Source organism: Papio anubis, chromosome 7 (genome assembly GCF_008728515.1).
Source record: "Papio anubis isolate 15944 chromosome 7, Panubis1.0, whole genome shotgun sequence".
Classification (NCBI taxonomy): domain Eukaryota; kingdom Metazoa; phylum Chordata; class Mammalia; order Primates; family Cercopithecidae; genus Papio; species Papio anubis.
Genome location: NC_044982.1, coordinates 119,739,012 through 119,767,009, shown reverse-complemented (window position 1 = coordinate 119,767,009; position 27,998 = coordinate 119,739,012). Strand labels below are relative to the sequence as shown.

The following is a 27,998-nucleotide window of genomic DNA, read 5'->3' as shown; positions in this document are numbered from 1 at the left end:
TCATTTTACAGCCAAAGAAGTATGACAGTGGGCCCATGCTCATGGAATTCACTGTTTTTACCATGTTCCTGTTATTCCGAAGCCGCTGGCTTGATAGAACAGTAGAATGGCCTTTTGAAGTCATAATTACAGAGCCAGCTAGGTGGCAATACCTTGCAGGGCCGGGGCAAGGTTGTCCAGAAGGCTGCACATGCTCAGAATCAGCGTTCAATATATGGTACTATTTCTCCCACAGCCAGGATTCACAAGTGCAGGAATCAAAGTGTAGAAATGGAGGGGGGTAGAGGGCACCACTCGCCGTTATCCCTAGTGACTCACAAACAAAACTTTTGCTCCCTGTTTCCAAGAAGACTTGATGCTCTGCTGGTCTAAAGGTCTTAGTTCCAGAGGGAAGAATGCTTCCACCAGGAGACACAACAATGATTCCACTGAGCTGGAAGTTAAGACTGCCATCCAGCCACTTTGGGCTTCTCATGCCTCTGAATCAGCAGGCTAGGAAGGGAGTGATGCTTTGGGCTGGGATGATTGATGTGGATGACCAAGAAGAAATTGCCCTTCTACCCGACAATGGGAGTGAGGAAGAGTATGTCTGCAATACAGGAAAGCTCTTTGGGCCTCTCAGTATTGTCCTGCTCTGTGATTAAGGTCAATGGGAAACTATAACAACTCAATCTAGGCAGTACTAACAAATGGCCCAGACCCTTCAGGAATTAAGGTTTAGGCCAACCCACTAGGTAAAGAACCATGACTAACTAAGGTGCTTACTGAAGGCAAAGAGAATGCAGAAGGGGTAGTAGAAGATGATAGTTATCAATACCAGCTACAAACATGATCAGTTACAGAACCAAGGACTGTAATTTTCATGAGTAGTTCCTCCCTGTTTTGTTAAGAATATGTTTCCAGGTGTATGTACATATATTAATAAATAGCTTTGTTTTTGTGCTTCTCTTATTTCTTCATCATGTAATATAAGATTCATTGACCTTGTATCAGTAGTTAAGTATTTTTAATGTTATATCATAATATTTAAGTCATGAGATATCAAGAGAAGAGTAAATATCACCCAAGAGCTTTACCTCCTCTTCTGTGGAAGGGATTAGTGCGTTTTGGGTTGTATGCAGGATGATTGTATCATGTTATGCAGAACTATTTTCTTGTTATTGTCTTTATTTGGAGATTAAATGTGATTTAGGAGATGCAGATTGGTGCCAAGTTGACAGGGGGTAGACTTATGATGGTTAATTTTGGGTGTCCACTTGACTGGATTAGGGAATACCTAGAGAAATGCTAAGAGTGATTTCTGGGTGTGTCTGTGAGGATGTTTCCAGAGGAGATTGGGTTGTGAGTCCATGGACCAAATGGGGAAGATCCGCCCTCGGTGTGGGCAGACACCATCCAATCAACAAGGGCCCAGATAGAACAAAAAGAGGAAATTCAAATTCTCTCTCTCTTTCTCCTGGAGCTGGGGCACCCTTCTTCTTCCCTTGGGCATCAGAACTCCAGGCTCTCTGGCCCTTGGACTCTAGGACTTGCACCTCCACCCCACAGAGTTCTCAGGGCCTTCTGCCTCAGCCCGAGGGTTAAACCATCAGCTTTCCTCATTCTGAGTCTGTAGGACTTGGACTGAGTCACACTGCTGGCATCCCAGTGTCTCCAGCTTGTTAGACAGCCTGTTATGGGAATTCTTGGCTGCTATTATCACATGAGCCAATTCCCCTATCACCTCTCTCTCTCTCTCTCTCTCTCTCTCTCTCTCTCTCTCGCTATCTATATATCTACCTACCTATCTACTTAGTTCTGCCTCTCAGGAGAACTCTAATACAGGTGTATATTTGTCTTATTTCTTCTTTCTTTCTCTTTCTCTTTTCTTTTCTTTTCTTTTCTTTTATTTCCTTCCTTCCTTCCTTCCTTCCTTCCTTCCTTCTCTTTTTCTTTATCTTTTTTTTTCTTGAGACAGTCTCACTCTGTTGCCCAGGCTGGAGTGTAGTGGCTAGATCTCGGCTCACTGCAACCTCTGTCTCCCGGGTTCAAGAGATTCCCCTGCCTCAGCCTTCCAAGTAGCGGGGATTACAGACATTCGCCACCACACCCAGCTAATTTTTGTATTTTTAGCAGAGACAGGGTTTCACCATGTTGGTCAGGCTAGTCTCGAACTCCTGACCTCAGGTGATCCACCTGCCTCAGCCTCCCAAAGTGCTGGGATTACAGGTGTGAGGCACTGTGCCCGGCTTGTCCTATTTCTTTATTTCTTTTTTATATATTTCTTGGAGACAAGGATAGTCTTATTCATCTTTTTTCCCCTGTGCAATGAAGCAATAGAATGATACAAAGCATGCCTACTTCCCTCTATTCTGCGTATCCCAAACTTAAACCATTTTTATATCAGTTAAATTCTCAGCTTTTCCTTAAATCTGCGGCAGCCCACAGAGAATAATCAGCTATTCACTTATCCCTTACCCTTTCTTGCCACATGATTAAAATGCAGTAAGCAGTGAATGAATGAATAAATTAATGAATCCTACACTACTTTGTATTTCCCCTTAGTTTTGCATGGCTAATGTGGTCATCCTACCTAGATAGTGTGACAGGAAGGACTGTGTGTTTCTTATTCTTCCCATGATATTGAGTCAAAGCCAGGGAGAACTAAGGGACCTAGGTAGGCAGGTCTGTGGAGACCCAGCCTTGATTTCTATTGTTGTCTAAGGCTTCTCTGGGGTGTTTGAGTTTCCCTATTACTGGACTTTTGCCTCTTGTCCTGCCATTAGGTGGATTAGTGGTACTTCTGTGAGTGTGCAAGGCTCGGTGATTTAGCCATGAAAAACTAAGTGTACCACGGCTTACTTACATCAGTGTTGTATTTTTTGCAAAGTATTAACTTTTATTTTTTAACCTGGGCAAAATGTAGGTGAGTTTTAAAAAGTTATTTTCTTTATTATTCTATAATTTTGAAACCGTATGTCACTATTTTATTGGTATAAAATATACATAACATTTAGCATTTTAACCATTTTGAAGTGTGTAGCTCAGTGGCATTAAGTACATTGGTAGTGTTGTGCAACCATCGCCATCATCCGTCTTCAGAACATTTTTATCATCCCAAACAGAAACTCTGTGTCCTTTAAACACCAACTCCCCATTCTCTCCCCCCAGCCCATGGTAACACCATCCAGCTTCCTGTTTCTAGGAATTTGACTACTCGGGGTGCCTCGTGGAATTGTACAATATTTGTCCTTTTGTAAGTGGCTCACTTCACTTAGCTTAAGGTTTTCAAAGGTGTGTCCTGGTTGTAGCATGTATCAAAATTTCCTTCCTTTTTAAGGATGAATAATATTCCATTGTATGTATAGTTCACTGATATAGTTTGAATATTTGTCCCTGCACAAATCTCATGTTGAAATGTAACCCCCAATGCTGAAGGTGGGGCCTGGAGGGAGGTGTTTGTATCATGGGGGCAGATGCCTCGTGGTTTGGTGTTATCTTTGAGATAGTGACTTCTGTCAAGATCTGGTTGTTTAAAAGTGTGTGGCATCTCCCCACCCACTATCTCTTTCTCTCTTTCTCTCTCACTCCTGCTTTTGCCATATGACTTGCCAGCTGCTCCTTCGCCTTCCGCTGTGATTGTAAGCTTCCTGCAGCCTCCCTAGAAGCTGAGCAGATGCCAGCACCATGTTTCCTGTCCAGCCTGCAGAACTGTGAGCCAATCAAACCTCTTTTCTTTATAAATTACCCAGTCTCAGGTTTTGTTTGTTTGTTTTCTTGTTTTTGAGACAGAATCTTACTCTGTCGTCCAGGCTGGAATGCAGTGGTGTGATCTCGGCTCACTGCAACCTCCACCTCCCAGGTTCAAGCAATTCTCCTGACTCAGCCTCCTGAGTAACTGGAACTACAGCCATGCACCACCATGCCTGGCTAATTTTTGTATTTTAGTAGAAATGGGGTTTCACCATGTTGCCCAAGTTGGTCTCAAACTCCTGACCTCAGGTGGTCCACCCACCTCAGCCTCCCAAAGTGCAGGGATTACAGGCATAAGCCACCATGCCCAGCCTCAGGTATTTCTTTATAGCAATGCAAGAATGGACTGATACCACCACATTTTATTCGTTCACCCTTTAATGGACACTTGGGTCGCTCCCACCCTTTGAGTATTGTGAATAATGCTTCTATTACTGTTTTTAAGAAAGAATCATATTTACAACAGTGAAATAAACAGATTGTATTTTGCTGCATAGTTCCAGAAAACACTTGGAACATAAATATAAGAAGAAGCAAAAGTAAGCAAACCACAAAAATCAGAACGACTTCAAGTTCAAACTGTGAGCATCATTGCTTCATTAAATAAGCATTTGCTGAGGCCCAGGGTGGGCCAGGCATACACCCTGAGTTTCCTGCCAGCTATGGGAGGCTTCTTCCTGAGGGGGCAGACAAGGCCTAGAGAGTTAGCTGTGACTATAGGTACGATGTGGTTGGTGCCGCAGGTACATACAAGCAAGGTCTCTGCGTGTTCAGAGGCAGGGAAAGAACTCGTCTGGTTGACGGGGACTATGAGGAGGGCTCTCAGGAGGTGGTAGACTTCGGCCCAGTGATGATAGAGGTAGAGGAGGAAATTTACTATGGTCAATTTCCAACTCTGCTCTTCTTTGCTAAATCCAAGGTGTATTTTTCTGTTTCTTGGACCTGTTCCAAGGGTTCTGGGTCTCTGTGGTGCACATTACTCACAGCTGTTAAGTGGTCTTCATCCTGCATTTAAGCAATCTTGTTACTTACTCTTGAGTTGGTCTGTCTCCAACAAGTGCCTTGGATTTATTTGCTTGGCTTGGTTCTTTTGTGTGTCTCAGGGCAACCAAACTCTGGTCAGCTTTCTGGAAGAGTTGAGTTGCTTCTCCTTCTGGGATCTGGGGCAGCTCCTGGTCCTCTTCCACCCACTGGCTAGACACAGACTTAAGATCCCACTGTCCATCCAGGCGCTGCCTCTGGTGGAGTGGAGCAGTGAGCAGCCCAGCTCTCCCACTGCGTTGCTGCCTTGGGAAAGTTATTCCATCCCTCCCACCTTCATGTGTAACATGAGAAGACTGGGTGACTTCTAAGACCCTTTTCAGCTCTGTGGCTTTTTCTTTTTTTTTTTTTTTTTTTTTTTTGGAGACAGAGTCTTGCTGTATTGCTCTGGCTGGAGTGCAGTGGCATGATCATGGCTCACAGTAGCCTGGACCTCCTGGGCTTAAGTGATCTCACTTTAGCCCGCCCTTGAATAGCTCGGACTACAACACCATGCCCAGCTAATTTTAATTTTTTCTTTGTAGAAACAAGGTCTCACTATATCGCCCAGGCTGGTCTTGAACTCTGGGGCTCAACTGATCCTCCCATCTCAGTCTCCCAAATTTCTGGGATTACAGGCATGAGCCACCACATCTGGCCTTAGCTCTGCAATTTTATGATCACTGTCTTAGTCCATTTGGCATGCTATCACAAAATACCCAAGACTGGGTAATTTATAAACAACAGAAATTTATTGCTAATAGTTCTGGAGGCTGGGAAGTTCAAGGTCATGGTGCCAGCAGATTCCCCATCTGGTGAGGGCCCATTCCTCATAGATGTCTCCTTCTATGTGTCCTCACATGGTGGAAGGGGCGAACAAACTCCCTCATACCTCTTTTCTATGAGCACTAATCCCACTCATAAGGGCAGAGCCTTCATGACCTAGTCACTTTCCAAAAGCCCTGCTCCTTGTCACCACAATGGAGATTAGGTTTTGACACATGAATTTTGGGGAGACACAAACATTCAGACCATAGTAATTGCCCATATTATTATTTAATTACTTCCCTCCAGCACTCTTGGAGTGGATGACTCAGCAGTCTGATCGTTTCGCTGTTTTTAAGGAAGCTTGATCTTGTGCCATCACGTGTAGCAAGTATATGTTCAATAGTTGAACAAGCGGACTGTCCTGACCCAGCTGGAGTTAGGCTGAAACTGACTGGGTTTCTTCATGCTGTCCTCTTTCAGGGAAGCAGCACAGCACCAGCTAGGCAGAGACGCCCCAGGCCATGTCAGAGCTTTGATCGAGGCCTGGTAACAGGGAGGCTCTGTCACCCACTGGCCTTGCCAACCCAGCTCCAAGATGCTGAGCCTGAAGCTCCCCAGGCTGTTTAGCACAGACCAGATACCACAGGTATGTGCTCTATTTATTATGATGGTTCATTTCCAGGGTGTGACCAGGGCTTGGCCTCTGCAACGGGGGACTGTTGTCTTCACCTAGTCTGTTCTGTACAGGCCCATTCTCTTCAAGGATCCCCTCCCACACTTCCTTGGAGGATATTACAGCCTCCTACTTCCCCCACCTACCTTGAAATGGAAGTATTCCCAAAGTTGTTTAAGTTATAACCCTTCCTTATAACATCTGTGTTTTATCCAGAAGCAAAGTCATTACTGAGATTCAACCTGAAGAGATAAAGCCAGCAGCAGCTGGCTGGATAGGAGGTTTATTTTTTTAGGACCCTCCTATGGGTGCTTGAAAGCAGACTATGGGCAAAAGCACACGAGGGCATGGCTTTGCTCATCCCTGTTACTTGCAGGATGCCCAGGCCAGGCCTTCACTGGGGTGATGGGGAGGGTTGTTGAATGGGCCTTAGCACTGTCTTGTAGTGGACTTATGGGCCTGGGAGCTCACAGGCATGTACCCTGAAATATGTGAGACTCACTGATGATCTGCTTTAATAAGCCATAGGTGAGCCTGGTTGTGTACAACAGAGAACTGGTGCACTTCCTCCTTCCCTTGCAAAGGACACATCGTTGTGTTGCACCTCTTTGTTGATGTCAAATTTCCTTCCTTTTTGACTAAGAAGAGTGGGTGTCATTTCATGGTGGGAAGTTTCATTGGGAAGATGTGACAGAGTGGAGGAGAGTTCTACTTGGCTGATGGCCAAGCACTTATGACTTGCCCTAGAAAAATAATTTCAAAATAAACTCAACATCACCAATGGAAGGTTGAGGGGGAAACTGCCAAACCCTATCCCTAAAAGCCTGTGAAGCCAGGTGATTCCAGGAAGATGGCATGGGGGAAACCATAAGGGATGCAGAGTTGTTTGGTGGGGTGAGCTGAGGAATGTGGCAAGTAATAGGCAAGCTACATGTGTGGCTGGCTCCCATGATACTGGGCAGAGCGCCTGCCTCTGTTCTCACATGGCCATCACCTTCTCTTCTTGGTGCGCTTCGCTGGTTGGTTCTACCCACAGAGCATTAGCAGCCGTGATTAGTGGGAACACAGTGTGATTCTTGAATGTATTTACTCATGAAATTTGTATTGACTGCCTATTATGTGCAAGGGATTCAGCGAATAACTACATACAAATCCTGTCCTTGCGTGGCTCATATGCTGGTCAGGAAGATTTTTAAATGTGCATGAGAAATTCTTTCCCAAAGTGGGTTAGGGTCTCTCTTAAGACAGGGTGATTGTTTCAGAGAAGGGATTGGTCACTTCCATCACGGGGGAGTGTATTAGTTCATTCTCACATTGCTATAAAGAACTGCCTGAGACTGGGTAATTTATAAAGAAAAGAGGTCTAATTGACTCACAGTTCTTCATGGCTGAGGAGGCCTCAGGTAACTTACAATCATGAGGGAAGAGGCACGTCTTACATGGCAGCAGGTGAGAGAGAGCACGATGTGAAGGAGGAACTGTCAGACACTTATAAAACCATCAGATCTTGAGAGAACTCACTCACAGTCTGGGGGACAACACCCCCATGATCCAGTCACCTTCCACCAGGTTCCTCCCTCGACACATGGGGATTATAGGGATTACAATTTGAGATGAGATTTGAATGGGGACACAGAGCCAAATCATATCAAGCAGGAAGGGATCAGGGAAGTCTTCATGAAGGGGGTGATCTGTAAGACAGATTTTGAGGGATGGACAGGATTGTGGAGCTGGGGAGAGCATTCCAGGTGGAAGGAGCAGTGTGAGTAAAGGCCTGGAGATGGGAGATCATGGGACAGGTGGTGATGGCGGGAGGACTGGGGAGCCTCTTTCAGGTAGAGGTTATGGCAGTCTGCTTATATATCTTTCTGGACATTTTGGTCAGGGTTGGGTTCAGAGTATGTCCACAGGAAAGAAGTGAAGGGGGCAGAGTGGTATCAATAGGTCTTTTGGGTAACCTGCTGGGAATCTGAATGTATGGAGATTCTGAATGTCAGGACTGGACAACCAAGGCAGAGGCTAAGGGAGAAAGATGAATATGTCCTCTCTGTCCAGTTTTTCATAAGTTAGAGGATGATAATATCTTTTAGTGAAATGGCACTAGCTAGAGGCAGAAGACCAGCATCACACCTTACATCCACCATTTGCTTCAAAATCTTCCTTGGGCTCCAGCATCCACTATTGGGTTTTTGGGCATCATACCCAGGGTTCATGAAGCCATAGAGAAAATACAGTGGCTCTGCCTGCCTGGAGGGTAGTTTTGCCTGAGGATTTGGTGCAAAGACATTTATTAGTATTAAAACAGATGCATGCATATTAAAAATGGAATGCACTATTTACATGAATATTTAAAATAGGATATTTCATACAATTGTTAAAGCTTACCTTTGGTAGGCTCTGTGGGTTCCAATACTTGGCTTTTAGAGTGGCCTCAAGCAAGATAATCTCTCTACCTCAGCTTTTGCTTCTGTAAAAAGGGAATGAAAATAGTATCTGCCTCCTGGGGTTTTGAGAATTAAATGAGATGACCCAAGTGAAGTGCCTGGCACGTGGTGAACAATTAATAATGTTGGTTGTCATTATTATCATTCTCTCCTAGGCTCTCTAGGGCACTTTGAGGGGTACAGCATGCTGGCAGGAGACTTCAGAGGCCCTGTCCATAGACTAGAACCCCAGCTCCCCAGCCTGCTGTTCACCATCTTCACCAGCTTGATCCCTCCCCACCTCTTCCACCACGTCCCATCCACAGACCCTCTTCTTTTTATTCTCCCCAGCAGATGCAACCTTCACTTGTCTTGATTTCTGTTTGAAGAAGGCTTTCCTCTCCCCACCCTTTGCTCCCCCTTTCTGGCTTCCTTCTTTGTGGAGTGGCACGTGCTTACTCCCTTCCCTGAGCTCTTTCAGCTGTTGGTTGTACTTCTGCAAGCTGCTCTGTACACCTGCCTCTCCTGTTGTGTATCAGCCAGCTACGTGACCTGGACCACTTCACTACCCTGTCTGGGCCTCAGCTATCTATAGGGAATGGTGTGCCCACCTCTCTGCATCATCAGAGTTGTAATCTTGGCCCATTCTTGGTGCATTCCTGGCTGATAGATTGTTCGTGGAAAAGGGCAGTTTCTCTCTTCCCTCAGAAGGCGGAACTTGTGTGTATGCCTAAATAAATAATATTTAGTCTCCCTTGTGTCCAAAACTAAGCCTGGGTACATTAGAGGGTTATTAAAGAAAAAAGACAAGTTCATATGCAACATGGCATGACACTTTGCCAGGAAACAAGAACATCGAGTGTCAAATTACTAATCTGTTTTTTTGTTTGTTTGTTTGTTTGTTTTTGAGACAGAGTCTCGCTCTGTCACCCAGGCTGGAGTGCAGTGGCACAACCATGACTCACTGCAACCTCTGCCTCCCAGGTTCAAGCAATTCTCCTGCCTCAACCTCCCAAGTAGCTGGGACTACAGGTGCATGCCACCACGCCCGGCTAATTTTTGTATTTTCAATAACAACAGCGTTTCACCGTGTTGGCCAGGCTGGGTCTCGAACTTCTGACCTCAAGTGATCCGCCCGCCTCGGCTTCCCAAAGTTCTGGGATTACAAGCGTGAGCCACTGCGCCCAACCAAACTGCTAAGCTTTAATTAACTACAGCCTTGACTCACAGGCTACAGGTAAACACATCCCATAGTCCCAGATGCCTTAGTTTAGGGGCATGGACAGGAGGATTCCCTCAGGCACTGGTCTACACAGAGAGGAAAAGCAACGCTGTTTCCAGACTTGCACTGCAGCTCTGCCACCCAGTCATAACCTCAGTCTCAGTGTTCTCATCTGTAAAATGGAGGTGACTCCTGTTAAGTCAGTCTCACAGGGCAATTGTGAAGATCCAAGAAAAATGAGATAGAACAGTGGGATTATTATGAACGAAGGAAGCATAGCCAGATCAGTGGCTGGCATTGGTGTTTGGTAGGTGGGCTCAGGCACTGGGAACAAGGAGCCATCTCAATGCGTAAATGGTTTCTCCAGCCCAGGGCTGTTCGGAGAGGGTGCTTAGATCACCAATATCAGAATCACCTGGTAGCTTACTAAAATATGATAGGAGCCGGGCTTGGTGGGTCACACCTGTAATCCTAGCACTTTGGGATGCCGAGGTGGGTGATTTTAAGGCAATCACCATTCTGTCTCAAAAAAAGAAAAAAGAAAAAAAAAATATATATATATATGTATAATAGGAGTTGTGATAGCAGGCATCTTTGTATTGTTCTTGGTTTTAATGAAAAGAAATGCTTTTAACATTTCACCATTTAGTATATTTGCTGTGTGTGTATGTGTGTATATATAATAAGTAATCTTTTCATCTTTATCAGATTAAGGGTATTTTTTTTGGAGATGGAGTCTCACTCTGTCACCCAGGCTGGAGTGCAGTAGTGAGATCTCAGCTCACTGCAACCTCTGCCTCCCAGGTTCAAGCAATTCTCTACCTCAGTCTCCCAAGTAGCTGGGATCACAGGTGCCCGCTACCATACCAAGCTAGTTTTTGTATTTTTAGTAGAGACGGGGTTTCACTATCTTGGCCAGGCTGGTCTTGAGCCCCTGACCTCGTGATCCACCTGCCTCGGCCTCCCAAGGTGCTGGGATTACAGGTGTGAGCCACCGTGTCCGGCCTTCCCTTATGAATTTTATTTTGTTATATTTTATTTTATTTATTTTGCGACAGAGTCTCACTCTGTCACCCAGGCTGGAGTGCAGTGGCACAATCTCGGCTCACTGCAACCTCCACCTCCCAGGTTAAAGCAATTCTCATGCCTCAGCCTCCCAAGTAGCTGGGACTACAGGCAAGTGCCACCACGCCCGGCTAATTTTTGTATTTTTTAGTAGAGATGGGGTTTCATCATGTTGGCCAGGCTGGTCTCAAACTCCTGACCTCAGGTGATCCACCCGCCTCAGCCTCCCACAGTGCTGGGATTACAGGCGTGAGCCACTGTGACTAGCCTCCTTTATGAATTTTACAGAACTCTTTTTTCCAATCAGTATCTTTTGAGATGATCATATATGATTTATTTAAGTTGTTAACGTGGTGATTACATTGATTGATTTACTAATGTTAAACCAATTTTTTGTTCTTGTTTTAAATACAGTTTGGTTATGATGCAATATCTCTTTAATCTATTGCTAGAGTCAGTTAGCTAATATTTTGTTCAGGATCTTTAAGTCGATTTAATGAGTTGGCTTATAATGTTTTCTTCTTATGCTGTCCTTGCCTGGACTTGGGATTCAGATTATGCCAACCACAAGTGAGTTGAAGATTGCTGCCTATTTATTCTATGGGGAAAAATGTCTAATATTAGAATTATACATTCCTGAGTGGTTGGTAGAATTTATCGGGGAAATTACCTGGGCAGAGCCACCATATTGCCCAACTCTAAGGCGGCACCATTTCCCTTTTAGTCTATGTGAATGGCAACCTCTGGAGTTGTACAGGGAACAACTTGGCCCTACAGCTGAATTTTCTTGATGGAAAGATTTTTTTTATAACAGCCTTGTTGAGATACAATTCACATATTATAAAATCCACCCTGTAAAAGCGTACAATTCAGTGGGTTTTCGTATGTTGAACACAGATTATGTTGCACAAAACCATCACCATGATCACCAGTTTTTAGAACATTTTCATCACCCCAGAAAGAACTGCACTCGTTAGCAGCTATTTTATATCCCCTCAGTTCCTGGCAACCACCTAACCTACTTTCTGTCTGTATGGATTCGCCTGTTGTGGATATCTCACACGAACGGAATGGTGCAATATGTGGCCTTTTCTGACTGGCTTCTTTCACTTAGCAGGATGTTTTCAGGGTTCATCTACGCTGTAGCATCTATCAGTACTTTGTTTTAATGGCCAAATCATAGTCTATTGAATGGATAGACCATAGTTTGTTTATCCATTCATTAGTTGATGAACAGGTGAGTTGTTTCTATTTTTTGCCTATTATAAATAAATATTTATAGTCATTTAGGTGGACAAGTTGTCAGTCTCTTTGGTGAACAACCCAGGAGTGGAGTTGCTGGATCATATGGTAACTCTATGCTTCCAAGTATATGGAGTTTTTATACTATTGATTTAACTTAATTGATCTTGGTCTGAGAATGCCCCCTGTGTTATTCCAATCCTTGATGTTTGTTCAGACTAGCTGGATGGCCTAGCATATGAATAATTTTCATAAATCTTCTAAGTGTGCCTATAAATAATGTATAGTCTCCAGTTGTTGGAGGAAGTATTCCATATTTGTCCATAAGATCAATTATCTTTATATTTTCACTAATTTTGTTCTACTTGATCTATGCATAATTGAGACGTGTTAAAAAAAATCTGCCATTATAGTGGCAAATTTATAAATTACTTCTTGTAAGTTAATTTTTGCTTTATGTATTTTGAGCCTGTGTTTTTTAGGTATATCCAAGTTTATAACTGTCCTATTTTCTATCTTCCTGGTGATGCAAAGGTATGATTTTGTAGTGATTATCTTTATATCTAGTAATGCTTTTTGCCTTGGAATGCATCTGATATTAATATAACCACTCTAGCTTTTGTTATCATTTGTTTGGCTTATCTCCTTCCTTTGACTTTCAATCCTTCCCCATGATTATATTTTAACTGTGTCTTTTGTAAACAGCACATGGTGAGATTTTATTAGTTTGACAATATTTGTCTTTTAGCTGACAGTTTAGTCTACTTATATTTATAATGATTACTGATATCCACATTTATTTTCATTGTCTTAAATGCTTTTGTCTTGTTTTCTCTATTTGTTCCTTGTTTCCCTTACTTTCTTGGATTGAGTTTTACATTCATCTTTTTTTTCTTTTCATATGCTATTTTTCCCTTCTACCTGTTTTATAATTAATGTGTTAGAAATATGCTCTGTGGATTAGTTTAGTGGTCACTTCAGCTATTTTAACATGAATAGCTGTACTAGACAGGGTCAGGCTATGCTGAGTTAAAAATTACCCCATATAGCTCAGTGACTTAACATAGCAAAGGTTATTTCGCATCACACTACGTAGCTAAGTGGTCAGTGAGGGACTGAGACATCTCCCAGCTGCAGCCTCCGAGGTCATCCCAGAAGGGGAAGCAAGGGTCTACAGCCATACCACCCTGAACACGCCTATCTCGCCTGATCTCAGAAACTAGGCAGGGCTGGGCCAGGTTCCAGCTTGGATGGGAGGAGAAGAGAAAGTTAGTTTCCCTAGAAACAGACTTTGAGAAAAAGATTCGGGCACAGGAAGTTTATGGGGGAGTATTCTCAGGAACACCTGCAAGGATGTGAAGGAGGCAGGATGTGCAGAAGGAGAAGCTGCGTTAGAAGCCTCCATCAGTCACTCAGGAGCTCTGGGGGTTAGTTGGCCTTTCAGAGTTGTCCCAAATGGGAAAAGGAGGCCAGGACCTTGATCCCTCATCAGTGGATGTACACAGCCCCCGGGGAGGAATATAACTAGTGCCCGTTGGCCAAAAGCAATTCCTGGGGCATGGTGAGTGGCTCAGTACTGAAGAGTCCCTCCGAAAGGTCCTTCAGAAGTGTGTAGTGATATCTGCAAGAAGGCTTTCTGCTTTTTTTTTTTTTTAGACCAAGTCTTGCTCTGTAGCCAAGGCTGCAGTGCAGTGACACTCTCTTGGCTCACTGCAACCTCCGCCTCCAAGATTCAAGCAATTCTCCTGCCTCAGCCTTCCATATGGCTGGGATTACAGACATGCACCACCACACCTGGCTAATTTTTGTATTTTTAGCAGAGATGGGGTTTCACCATGTTGGCCAGGCTGGTCTCGAACTCCTGACTACAGGTGATCTGCCCACCTCGGCCTCCCAAAGTGATGGGATTGCAGGCATGAGCTACTGCGCCTCTGCTTTTAACTCTTCTGACCTAGAAGTAACATTAACCAGAAATAGTCACATGGCCCCAACGTAACGTTGAGAAAGTCTGAGGAATGTGGGAAAGCACATGTAATATTTGGTGAACACCAACTGTCTACTTAACCTCTTGGATCTGAAGACTGATGACTCAATAATTCCAGAAATGTATCAGTTATTTCTTCAAATAGCACATCAAAACCATTTATATTTTCTCCTTCTGGAGAAATGTTCTCTGTGTCTCTTATTAGATTTTTCATATTTTCTATCTATTACTCTCTCTGGACTGCATTCTGGGTACTTTCTTTGGATCTTTCAGTTGACTAATTTTCTCTTCAGACAGGTTTAGTGTATTGTTTATTCCTTTGATGTATTTTAAATTTCAATTATTATTTTTTAATTTCTAAAAGTTATATTAGGCTCTTTTTTTTGAGACAGGGTCTTGCTCTGTCACCTAGGCTGGAGTGTCGTGGTGCAATCATGGCTCACTATAGCGTTAAACTCTTGGGCTCAAGTGAAGCTCCTGCCTCAGCCTCCCCAGTAGCTGGGACTACAGCTCTGCTCCACCATACCCAGCTAATTTTTTTTTTTTTTTTAAATTTTGTAGAGATGAGGGTGTCTCACTGTGTGGCCTAGGTTGGTCTCAGACTCCTGGGCTCAAGCAATCCACCCACCATGGTCCCCAAAGTGTTGGCATTACAGGGTTGACCCACTAAGCCCAGCCTGTTTTTTCAAATTGGCTTGTTTCCTGTTTATCTTTATTTCTTTAAATATATTAAACACAGTTATTTTACATTTTAATATTTGTACTTTGATCTCTGTCTCTGCCATCTACTGTTTCTGCTGTTTCTCTCTCATGGTGTTTTATTTCCCTATGTGTGCATGCCTGTGTTAAAGTAGAAATCCGGCTGGGTGTGGTGGCTCACGCCTGTAATCCCAGCACTTTAGGAGGCCAGGGCAGGTGGATCACCTGAGGTCAGGAGTTCAAAACCAGCCTGACCAACATGGCGAAACCCTGTCTCTACTAAAAGTACAAGAATTAGCAGGGCGTGGTGGCACATGCCTGTAATCCCAGCTACTCAAGAGACTGAGGCAGAAGAATAGCTTGAGCTTGAACTCAGGAGGCAGAGGTTGCAGTAAGCCAAGATCATGCCATTGCACTCCAGCCTGGGTGACAGAGCAAGACTCTGTCTCAAGTAAAAAAAAAAAAAAAAAAAAAAAAAGTAGAAATCCTTCAGAGAGGATTTGTGTTTGCTTTTGTAACTTACCAAAGGGAACTACAAAATGTTAACCTCTTTCTATTTGTAATCACTTTAATTTTTTTCACTTGAGATTTCCTGGACCACAAAAGTAGTACGGGCTTGGACCACAAACCTATATGAAGACTATTTGATGGTTATGAATTTTGGGAGAGATTTTTTTTTTCCAGAGAAACAACTTTCCTTATTGTCCTCTTCTGCCTAGTTGAATTTATTTCACACTCACTTATCTTTAGACTCCTAGCTTTATTGGCAAAGTCTCCTATTAGATTCCCTGCCTTTGCTGGGCCTTGGGTTTCATCCCTTGTTTACAAAATCTGGCAGCAGAGAATCTGATAGTGAATGCAGCTTACCTCACAGGGTTCCTGGTTTCCCTCTGTTTTGGGGCTTTGTGACTTCTTTACTTTTGTGTCATTTTGCTGATATACTGGCTTATGATGCATACTCCAGACAGCATATTAATTGCATTAATCAGAAGGATCCTTCATAACATCTAATCGACCATCATTTGGCCAGAACCGGAGTCCCCCAGTCATTCTTCCAGGTCCTTCCTTCATCCTCAGTGATTACTTCCTTCTGAAAACTTTCATGACCCTTAGCGTTTCTATAAAACATGTTTGTAGCAATATTTAGTTCCACCAGCTGGGTGCTGTGAAGCACACAGGGGTTTTGCAATTTAAGACTAGGGTTTGCGTCTTGGTTCTGGTATTTATTATGACCTTGGAAACTTCGTCTCACTGAGCTTCTGTTTTCTTATTTGTAAAATGGGTCGACAGTCCCTACCTTGCCATGCTCTCATGATGATCAAATGAAACCAGACCTGCCCTTAATATATGCTAAGTCTGAATAAGGAGGACAAATGCAGGCCATAGGCTATATGTCTAAATACTTAAAAGTTATAAATGAAGCCAACAAACAGTTATGTATAATGGTTCTATTCTACCGTAACAAATGCCCCTTTATTTATTTATTTATTTATTTATTTATTTATTTATTTATTTATTTTGAGACAGTTTCGCTCTTGTTGCCCGGGCTGGAGTGGAATGGCATGATCTTGGCTCACTGCAACCTCTGCCTCCTGGGTTCAAGCAATTCTCCTGCCTCAGCCTCCCGAGTAGCTGGGATTACAGGCACCCACCACCATGCTCAGCTAATTTTTCGTGTTTTTAGTGGAGATAGAGTTTCACCATGTTAGTCAGGATGGTCTCAATCTCCCGACTTCAGGTGATCCACCCACCTCGGCCTCCCAAAGTGCTGGGATTACAGGTGTGAACCACTGTGCCTGAGCTGACTAATGCCCCTTTATAAGGACAGAAAAAGTGAAACTTTGATTTTTATATAGCTAAAGTCAGCAAAATATGAAAAACAACTGAGTTTAATTATTATTGCACGTGTCTAAATGTTACATTGATGAATTACTTATGTTTGGAAGAGTAATAAAACAAAAACATGCATAATTTATAAATTATTATGTGTGTTTATTCCATATAATTCATTTTACTTCTTCATTTCAGTAAAATTGAGTTATAGTGTTGTAATCAACATTATCATAAAATTTGTGTTCTATTGACAATGATGTTAAATTAAACCACTATTCCTGAGTCATTGTAGTTCTTAGTTTTGTTTCTTAAATTAATTTCATTTGGGAGAATCTTCTGCTGAGATTCCATTCAGTTTTATTGAGGTAGAACAGCTGGAATTACAAAAAAAAAAAAAAAAAAAAAATTATTAAGGCCACATTTTGAATCAGAAATGAATTATAATTTTTTTCTTTTTTTTAAATTGAAGCCAGTTTGAGCAAGAAAATTATAAATTTTTCATATAAAGTTCAAACATTGTAATGAGGCTGCATCATATGATAATTATATTAAGCAGAAAAATTATTAAATATTTTAATTCCATACAGATTACCATCTCATCTTGCTATCTTTACTCTCTCAAAGTAATGTCTAGATTAGTATTCATCTATTTTATTAAGAAACATATAAAGAGATAGTATAAGGAAAACTGAAAACAGTAGGCCTTTACTCTGTCAAAATTATACCTTAGTCTACAATGTCCAGAGAAATAATCCCTACAGAAATTAATTTCAGGATGATCTGTATGTGAATCTTCTCTTTCATAGTCCAGAGACATTTTTGTTTCCTTTTTTGGATTTTATCTTATTGGAATGTCACCTTTATTATGTATTTTACATGTGACTCCTTTGGTTTAGAGTCCTATACATATTTAAAATAATAAATATGTATTTTTAATCCCTTTAAAAATGAAATAGCCAGGCCTAGATTTTTTTGTAGGCTTTTGCTAACACTATCTCGTAACAAATATCAGTTGAGAGCTCAAATTCAAAATTAATGTTATTTCCCACTAAAAATAGAATATTCTGTTACACTGATTTCTTCCCATCATCCTATATCTTACCTAAATTAAACCTAAGTGTTTAACAGCACAGATTTGTTATTCCCATTGTGTGAATGAGAGTAGTTAAGGTCAAATTTGGTATGTGTTTCAGCAAGATGTCCCATTTGGGAGAAGATTCAGAGAATGTCATGTATAATCTTTGAACTATTCCATAGAAAATCTAATTGAGAGCCTAATCAATTTTAGTAAGCAATTCAAACCATGTGCTACCATACCCAGCACTAAGAATACTTTTAAAGCCGCCTTACATGTTTGACCAGAAGAAATTTACCATTGTCTTCTGTAAATAGTGTGCTGTACGTACAAAAAGCATTCTTGGCCAGGCACAGTGGCTCACGCCTGTAATCCCAGCTCTTTGGGAAACCAATGCAGGTGGATCACTTGATGTCGGGAGTTCGAGACCAGCCTGGCCAACATGGTGAAACCCTGTCTCTACTAAAAATATAAAATTCTCTGGGCATGGTAGCACATGCCTATAATCCCAGCTACTCGGGAGGCTGAGGCAGGAGAATCACTTGAATTCAGGAGACAGAGGTTGCAGTGAGCCAAGATCATGCCACTGCACTCCAGGCTGGGCGACAGAGTGAGACTGTCTCAAAAACAAAATAAAAAGCATTCTTTTGCTTGACTGAGTATTGGACACATTATTTTTTGAAAACCATCACACCACTGTTGTAAGTTGGCATTTTGCTGTAATTATTTCATACCAACAATGGCTGGTTATTAATTCAGCCTATTTAAAGTTCTAGTAATTGCATGTGTGTTGTGTATAAGCGATGTTTTATGTTCTTTTAATTGAGAGCACAATCAATTCTCCTAGTAAGCAATTCAAACCACGTGCCACCATACTCAGCACTAAGAATACTTCTGGATTTTTGGTCAAATTCTGACCTTGCATTAGTTTTCTGTTGCTGTTGTAACAATTACCACAAACTTAGTGGCTCAAAAAACAAACAAACAAATATATGATCTTACAGTCCTGTAGGTTACAAGTCTGACATGGGGCTCACTGGATAAAATCTAGATTTTGGTGGATGTTGTTGGGGAGAATCTGTTTCCTTACCTTTCTAGCTCCTAGAGGCTGCCTGCTCTCCTTGGCTCCTGGCCCCTTCCTCCATCTTCACATCAGCAATGTTGCATCTCTCTGACCTTATTCTGTGGTCACTTTTTCCTCTGAGTCTCTTTTTCTACCTCCATCTTCCATTTTTAAGGACCTTTTGATTATACTGGGCCCACCTCGGTAACCAGAGAATCTCCCTAATTTAAGGTCAGTGTATTAGCAACTTCAGTTTCACCTGGGACATTACTGCCCCTTTGCTGTGTAACCTAACATATTCACTGGTTCTGGCAATTACGATGTGAACATCTTTGGGGAGCCATTATTCTGCCTACTGCAGACTTAGCAACCATGTTATACTATTATCACAAGCTTGCCCATGGCAACTTTGGAAATCAATGCCTAAAACTGAAAATAGTTTTTCTACTTCTTAAATCAAAGACTGCATTTTTACAACAAATGTAAAACCAATGGAATTGCTCTGTTATTTCAACTTTCTTACTTTCTTCTGCTGTAGATCAATACTGTCTATAATGCTAGTCATTCAATAGGACTTTTCTTCCCTAGTACACACTACCTGAGTCCTATTTACTTTTCTTTTTTTGAGACAGAGTCTCACTTTGTTGACTAGACTGGAGTGCAATGGCATGATCTCAGCTCACTGCAACCTCTGCCTCCCAGGTTCAAGCGATTCTACTGCTTCAGCCCCCAGATTAACTGGGACTACAGGCAGGCACTACCATGTCCAACTAATTTTTGTAGTTTCAGTAGAGATGGGATTTCACCATGTTGGCCAGGCTGGTCTCGAACTCCTGACCTCAAGTGATCTGCCCACCTCAGTCTCCCAAAGTGCTGAGATTACAGGTGTGAGCCACGATGCCCAGTGCTATTTACTTTTTAAAAACATTTTGTGTATCATTTTTTAACTTTATTGTCCATTAAATTATTAATATCCTTTGGTTCCTCTATCTCTGATATTGATCATTTATTTCATTACTTTTTATCCATCTTACATGTTCAGCCAGAAGAGACTTACCATTGTCTTCTGTAAATGTTGTACTGCATGTACAAAAAGCATTCTTATGCTTGACTGAATATTGGACATGTTGTTTTTTTAAAAAACATCACAGCAGTGTTGTAAATTGGCATTTTCCTGTAATTGTTTCATACCAACAATGGTTGGCTATTAATTCAGCCTATTTAAAGTTCTAGTAATTGCATGTGTGTGGTGTGCAATTGTTGTTTTATGCTCTTTTAATTGAGAGCCTAAGTATTTCTGTCCTGCAGGAACTAAGCATGGTCCTGCAAGTGACGTGGCATACTGTCCAACCTAGAGCCTGGTGCACCGCAGGTACCCAGCAAATGATATATATAACCAGCAGGTTATAACTGCTGCAGCAAGGCCGGACATGGTGGCTCACGCCTGTAATTCCAACACTTTGGGAGGCCAAGGCGGGTGCATCACCTGAGGTCAGGGGTTCGAGATCAGACTGACCAACATGTTGAAACCCTGTCTCTACTAAAAATACAAAAATTTAGCTGAGCATGGTGGCAGGCGCCTGTAATCCCAGCTACTCGGGAGGCTGAAGCACGAGAATCACTTGAACTCAGGAGGCAGAGCTTGCAGGGAGCCGAGATCGTGCCACTGCACTCCAGCCTGGGCAACAGAGTGAGACTCTGTCTCAATAATAATAATAATAATAATAATAATTGCTGCATCAATGCATGGCCTCCCCCTTTTCCCTCTCATTCTTCCCCTGCCCTCTGCCAGCAAACACCTCATCAGACTCCCCACTGGCCTCTAACTATTCCCTGTCCTGGCTTTCCCTGTCACCATGTCCCTCTTATGTAGAGGGATCTTCCTCTTCTGTAGGGAACTGGATTCTGGGCAGGAAGGTGACAGCACGATGCTAGGGTGGGAGTCTGGCTTTGAAGCCAGAGGCAGTTGTAGCATCAGCAGGCCCTGGGAGCTGATTAGAACTGCAGACTCTCGCCCCAGCCACCACACTGCAGTAAGGTGCCCAGGTGCTCTGCACACACTAGAAGAAAGTTTGAGAGGCGCTGGCTTGCACAACCTCACCGTTTGTATTAGTTTGCTAGGGCTGCCACAACAAAATACCACAGACTGAGTGGTCTAAACAACAGAACGTTATTTTCTCACAGTTCCGGAGACTGAAAGGTATTCAAGATCAAGGTTTGGACAGGGGGAAAGCCTCTCTCCTTGGCTTACAGATGGCCACTCTCTTGCTGCCTCTGTACAAGGTCACCACTCTGTGGGCGCTCATCCCTGGTGTCTCTCTGTGAATTCAAATGTCCTCTTCTTGTGAGGGACACCAGGCAGATTGGATTAGGACCCACTCTAATGGCTTCTTGAAAGACCTTATCTCTGAATGCAGTTGCATCTGAGGTCCTGGGGGTTAGGACTTTAACTTAACAGATGAATTTTGGGAGGGACACAGTTCCCTCCCAGATTTAGTTCATAATGGCACTTTAAAGAAGAAGAATCTAAGGCTCAGAGAAGTATGTCACAGTCCAAAATCACAGTACAGCCCAGGGGATAAGGGTTTTTATCTCTTGACAGAGCCTTCCCCAGGGGAAGCAATGAAGGACAGTGCACAAGAGGGCAGGGAATGGAGCCTGCTGTCTGCATTTAGGTTTCAGCTTTGCTTCTGTTACTTTTGAGAACTTGAATAAGTGCCCTAACCTCTCCAGGCCTCAGTTTCCTTTTCTGTGAAATGGGGACAACAAAAGGCTCTTCCTCACAAGCTGGTTGTGAGGATTCAGTAAGCAGGAATTACAGAATTCATGTGAATAGCGCCCGAGGCCCCCTGATCCCACTCTGCCTCTTCCCTTTCCCTGCTATCAAAATCTGCCCTTATTTACAGCTGGGCAAAAATGCCCAGCTATTTTCTCCAGGTGGTTTGCAGTTTAATAGCTAGAAAAACCAAAAGCTTTTAACTGTCACGGTGGAATTGTAGGCATCGGCTAGCAGGTGCATGCAAGTCTTGGCCATGCAAGAAGACTTTCCTCGATGCTGAGCCTGGGGCAGGAACTGAAAGGGAAAACTTGCTGATGTGCCCTTCCGCTCCTAGTTCCTGGAGATTCTCAGTTCTAAATAATAGGCTTCATATGATTTGATTTCATTTCACTCTAAATTGCTCAGCCTGCAACTAGGGGTGCAAGGTGGAGTCCTACAAATCAATTCTGCTGTGCAAATAAGCAAGCACTTGCTTACTTGGGGGCGCTTAGAAATGAGGCCAAGCTACGAAGTGTTGAGGAAATGATTGCAGTTTTCCTTTGGGGTCAAACTGGGTTTGGAATACAAAATTGTTGTCAAATATTTAGTTTGTCCTTTCAATGTATGTACCCTGCATTCTATGAAGGTCTGCTCTAGGCAAAGCACTTTGCTAAGTGGGAAGACGGAGAGAATGTTTCTCCTTTCCTGTGCTCACAGGAGCTCAGGGCAGGAGTACAACTAAGAACTAGCAATGGGGTTTGATAGACAGAGGTTCAAGTTGGGGAGGGCAGGGACAGGTCAGTCTTCTCAGTCTAAGCTGGAACATCACTGTCCCGGGACAGAGGGACTCCTTTTACTACACTTTATCCATCCATTTATTTTTTTGGAAAGGCTGCTTTGAATCCTGCCCCTATTGCATGGCCAGTATTGGGCTTCCCATCCTTTTCTGGGGTCAGCGTAGCAGGTCAGATGGAGGCAGGTGTTTTTAATCTGGGCCCAGCCCTGGCTTTGGTGGCAAAATATCCTCCCCAGGTCTGGGGCCAGATTCCTAAATGAGGTCAAGTTGTCCAGTGTATGGATTTCCCTTCTGTTCCCTGCTGGCTTTTGACGACATCAGTCCCCCCGGTTTTGCCTGCTGGAATGCTGGGATCCACAGAGAGAAGGGAAGTCATCACAGACTGTGAGTGACCTTTTCCTCCAGCTTCTGTTCAGCCACTGCCACTGTGGCTGTCACAGGGTCTGTGCTCTCCTGCAGCCCTGCCCGGCCTCCTCCCTGCAGGCCACCGTCCCCACATTCCCAGTGCTCTGAAATGTTTCTGCTCTCACTGGCCCCTTGTCACAAAGTCTCTTGGTTTATAGGATCTGCTAGTCTAATTCATATGAAGGAATAAATAGTGATTAATGGAGTCTGCATTGTAACCAGTGGCCAGTGCTTTAATAAATAATTATAAAACAACGACTTTAAAAGAAGAGAGAAAGAAGCTTGAAAGGTAGAAGGACAGACCCAGTGTGGAGCTCCTGGGAGCTGTTATTTCTGCTAGAAGGCTTTCTGAGTCCCGCCAAGCACATGCCGTCCTCCTCCACAGGGATCAAAGGCTGAAGGCCATTGGCCTATTTGCCTCCTTGTCATCAGCCTTGGTGGGGTGGAAATCTGCAACTCAAGATTCCTGCTGCCCATTATAGGAATCTGTCCACCATAAACCGGGGCGTCAGCAGAATTGAATGGTGAATCAAAAACTGGAACAAATCGCTTTAATTACCTAAGACCCAAACCGAATTCATAGTATTTCTTCATTGGACCATGAGCCAACTTCATTATATCCCCTCCCTCTAGTTGACCAGTTTAACCCAGAACTGAACTAAGAGTTCTCTAAAACTTGGAGCTAGTGCTGGAAGGGAATGTTCCGACCATTCAGCTAGCCAAGCCCTCTCATTTTACACAGAGGCCCTGAGAGCTGTGACCCAGGGCCTCAGCTTCACTTTTCTCAAGGCCACATGGTGCCATGGGGGCCCAGATTTGACTCATTACTCTGGCAGCCCCTCACCTTCTGCACTGTTCCATGTGACTACTTGACTTGGAACCCCAAGAAATAGCACAAGGCTGGGCACAATGGCTCACACCTCTAATCCCAGCACTTTAGGAGGCCAAGATGGGAGAATCACTTGAGCCCAGGAATTCAAGATGAGTCTGGGCATCATAGTGAGACCTTGTCTTTGCAAAAAATAAAAAATTAGGCTGGGCATGGTAGCTCACACCTGTAATCCCAGCAGCACTTTGGGAGGTCGAGGTGGGTGGATCACTTAAGGTCAGGAGTTCGAGCCCAGTCTGGGCAACATGATGAAACCCCGTCTCTACTAGTAATACAAAAAATTAGCCAGGCGTTGTGGCAAGCGCTTGTAATCCCAGCTACTTGAGGAGCTGAGGCAGGAGAATTGCTTGAACCTGGGAAGCAGAGGTTTCAGTGAGCCGAGATCACACCACTGCACTCCAGCCTGGGTAAAAAAGTGAGACTCCGTCACAAAAAAAAAAAAAAAAAAAAAAAATTAGCTGACCATTGTGGCACTCCTGTAGTTCCAGCTACTCAGGTGGCTAAGGTGGGAGGATCATTTGAAGCCCAGGAGTTTGAGGCTGCAGTAAGCCATGATTGCACCACTGCACTCCAGCCTGGGCTTCAGATCAAGACCCTGTCTCAAAAAAAAAAAAAAAAAAAAAAGAGATAGCACAAACTCTGGTATTATATATTGTACATTTTTTTAACAGAGAACCTCTCTTACACTAAGATGTTGGCACCCCAAATGAGAAATGGGTGGCTAGATTGAAGTTCCTCTAGCCTTCCCCTTACAGCCCTAGAAATTCAAAGGAGAGGCTTTGCAACTTATTGTGACCTGATTTAGGTTATGATTACTAACATTATCATTGTTATTATTTGCTTCAATTACCCTACTCATTTATAATTTACGTTTCAAAGGGTATGGCAACACTTATCTAAATCAGTGGTCCTTACCTGGGGGCGACTTTAGCCCCCAGGGGACATCTGGCAATATCTGGAGACATTTCTGTTTGTCACAACTTGGGGGGTAGGGTGCCGACAGTGTGTGCTAGTGGCGTTTAGCAGATAGAGGCCATGGATGCTGTGAAAGGATGCACAGGTTGGCCCCCACAACAAACAATGATCTGGCCCAAAGTGTCAATAGTGTCAAAATTGAGAACCCTTGGTCTAAATCAACAGAGAAGGGGAAAACAGGTCTCCTTCCATCCTACTACCTCAACAAATTAAACACCACTTTTCTATGTTCCTCCCAGCCTTTGCCCCACGGTGTAAACTTCAATTTCCCAAGCTCTTCTAACCATGGCAGGAATACAGCTTAAATTCCATGTTTCTTCCCTTCTTATTGCATCCTGGGCTGTTGTCCCTCTGGCCTCATTATCTTCTCACCACTTTTAGTGGATATAATACAATACTCCAGGCAGGTTGATACCCCATATTTCACCTGATCAGTCCAGGTTTCTCATTGGGGGTGTTTTTTGTGGGGGGACTTGCCAAATGGGCTGCATGGGGGTGGCAGTGGTTTGAGTAGCCGTGCTGTGGGCAGCCACCTCCTCTTCCTGCAGCCCAGGCATCAGCATCACGGTCCTCATCATCAAAAGCCCTTTATGAAGCACCTTGGTGAATATATCCTGGCACCGGGGACATCTTCTGCAGAGTTCTTCCCACCAGCCCCTGACATGCCGGGCTTGCCGGCTCAAACAGACAGCATCTATGTCAGCTCACCAAAACGGCGTCCAAAAACCGGGCTGTAGGCCCCAGGCAGAGGGGTAGGAAAACGGATTCTTAGGCAAGATTCATGCCAAGAGTAAGTACGCCAGGGAATGCAAAGACAGGCTGGATTCCCAAAGGGAGCCTGGCCCTTGAATTCCCTCCTCCAGCTGGCTGGAGGCTTCTTGGAGGATGTGGGATTTTAGAAGCCACTGTGAGGGAAGGAGAGAGTGAGGGGAACAGCTTAACAGGTCAAGGACTTGGGGTCAAGCGTTCCAGGCACACAGTGCACGGCCTGGAAGATGTCTCTCCAGAGACCTTCATGCTGCCCTCTGGTCTCACCTCAGTGTCCTTTTCCTTTTGCCTCTGCAGGTGTTCCATGAGCAAGGCATCCTCTTCGGCTACCGCCATCCACAGAGTTCTGCCACTGCCTGTATCCTCAGCCTTTTCCAAATGACCAATGAGACTCTCAACATTTGGACTCACTTGCTGCCCTTCTGGTACCTTCTGGCCCCCTTGACCGGCCTGTCTCCTTCAGGAGCCCTGGAGATCAGGGAGTCTTAACACAGCTAGTGTTGAGATGGCTGAGATTCTGTGCTGGGGTTTGGGGATCCCCCATGGGTACACATGGGTGAAGGGGGTGTGTGACAGAGGGAAGAGACATTGGGTGTGCCACTGGGATGACCTTTAAGGCATGGACTGGGGTAGGATTTGAGGGAAAATCCCAAAATTGCCTCAGTCTTTCCCAGCTCCCTGCTCTCATGCCTGATATGATAGCATTTACCTTCACCTCCTTCAGTCTTGGAGACTTTCCAGGTTTTTCAGGAGCCTTGGTTAAAATGTCACTAGTTTGAGGAAGTCAACCTCTCTGAGCCTCACATTTTCCTACCTGCAAAGTAGGAGTGATGGTCCGCACCTCCCCAAGGGTTGCTGTGAGAGTTTCGGGAGAAAACATTGGCAGAGGCATCCGGCACAGAGCTGTGGGTGTTCCGTAATCATTCTGGGAACCATGGCAACTGGGAGGCACTTCATCTGGCAGCCTGTAGGTGGAGCTAGCTAAGAGCAAAGCTCCGGGAAGCCTGTGCGCAGAAATGGGAGTTGCCAGGGAAGCGAAGAGGGGCCTTGCTGAGAAAGGTGGGGGATGAAGGCCAATGTCACACACTGCGCACCTTTGCTTGATGAATGAAGGATGGAGACAGGGTCAAAGCACCAAATCACAGTGGATCTGAGCTGGAAGAACTCAGAGGCCATTCAAGCCACTGTCCCACTCAGACCACCATTGGTCGACGTAGACACAGCCGAGAGAAGGGGTGGCTTCCTTATGTCATGCAGGGGAGCTGTGTCACAGGCTGGTCACTAGACTCCCTCTAGTCACAGTGAGAAGAGATTAGGAGTGTGCCATGCGTGCAGATGGGCCCAGGCTCCCCGCACAGGGGCAGCCAGCCCGACTAAAAATCAGAAGACAGACACAGGGCCAAAATGCAGGGGCAGGCTGTTTGGTTCCCGCAGCCAGCTCAGTGGAGAGAGGAGAGAGCTCAGTCTGGTGTGGACTAGGGTGATCTGTAAAGGGGCGTGGCAACCCTGGGCCTGCGGACTGGGCAGGGGTGGCAGCACAGCCCTGCTCCAGGGGCCATCTGTCATTTTTAAAAGTATATGTGCTTATAAATTATAACCCTTCAGAAGGGAATAGAGTCAGGCTCTGCCACTGGCCCCAGTTCTCCTCCCTGGAGTGGCCAGGGGGACCTGCTTCCTGTGTGTCCTTCTGCAGCTTTTCTGGGGGCTCAGGAGCATCTGTGCTGTGAGTGTCCCCAGCATCTGCCTCTTTCCCCGCTGCCCTCCCCTGACTTCCCTCCCTTGGAGATCTCACTCTGTCAGCATCTGCAGTCTGCATGTCTCCTGGACTTTGGAACATCTGCCTGGTGTTCCATTTTCTGGATGAATCATGGTTGATTTAGGCTGTTTTGAGATTTGAGCTGCTAAAAGGCTACCGGCCTGTCCATCCCTGTTGTGGGTCTTGTGCTGCATGCCTGGATCCCTGTAGCGTGATTTTTTTGCTATTTTACAGCTGAGCCAAGCTGGGTGAGCCGCACCCCCTCACCCCCAGCACTGCCTATGCACCTCTACACTGTGCCAGGCTCTCAGAGATGATCCTGACTGAGCAACAGAGAGTAGCAGGAAGGACTTGGGAAGGTCTGGATCAAGATGCCCTAGGGAAATGGGACCACCAAAACATTGAAATGACTGAAGGATACGTTTTGAGAAACAGCAAATAGCTTAAGCTTTACTTCTGCTGGGACAAAAATGAAAAGACCACAAGTGTAGCTGGAAGGATTTAGCAACGCTCCTTCAGCTCCTATATACGAAAAACTTTGTAGAGTCTCCTTCCTTGGAGGAGTTAGTGGGAAAGGGAGCCAGCTCTCTAGGCGTGGGTTGTGGAAGTGAGGTGTTCTGCAGGCGGGACCTCATGTGTGGATTGCAGGTCAGGCAGATCTGGTGAAGAACTGTGAAGTGTCTCTGCATAGAGATCTAGGCTCTGCTGAGAGTCAGCTGTGGGACTAGCTATTCAGAAAAGTGATTGTACTCTTAGTGGAGGAACAGTGTGGAGGAGGAGGGAGAAAATAGTCCTCTTGTCCTCTGGGCTTGCAAGGTTCCACCTGGGGCATTGTTTCTATTTGAGGAGCCT

The 27,998-nt window shown here is 44.3% G+C and overlaps 1 protein-coding gene and 1 long non-coding RNA gene across 5 annotated transcripts in view; one reads left to right on the top strand and one right to left on the bottom strand.

Moving 5' to 3' along the window:
• PAQR5 (progestin and adipoQ receptor family member 5) overlaps positions 1-27,998 on the top strand; it is a 97,238-nt gene that overhangs the window by 48,310 nt on the left and 20,930 nt on the right. For 3 of the 4 annotated variants that reach the window (XM_031668539.1, XM_031668540.1, XM_031668541.1), the window contains exons 3-4: positions 6,001-6,166; positions 25,688-25,815. In XM_031668539.1, the coding sequence (XP_031524399.1) occupies positions 6,116-6,166; positions 25,688-25,815 (179 nt within the window). In that variant the 5' untranslated portion in view covers positions 6,001-6,115. Of the gene's footprint in view, positions 1-6,000; positions 6,167-24,284; positions 25,413-25,687; positions 25,816-27,998 lie in introns of those variants that run through there. The other variant, XM_031668542.1, reaches the window with a different exon arrangement.
• On the bottom strand, positions 16,800-26,324 carry LOC108586753. The gene is made up of 2 exons (XR_001904429.2): positions 26,205-26,324; positions 16,800-17,035 (listed from the first exon to the last, which is right to left on the bottom strand). It is a non-coding gene; the product is annotated as an uncharacterized LOC108586753 (long non-coding RNA).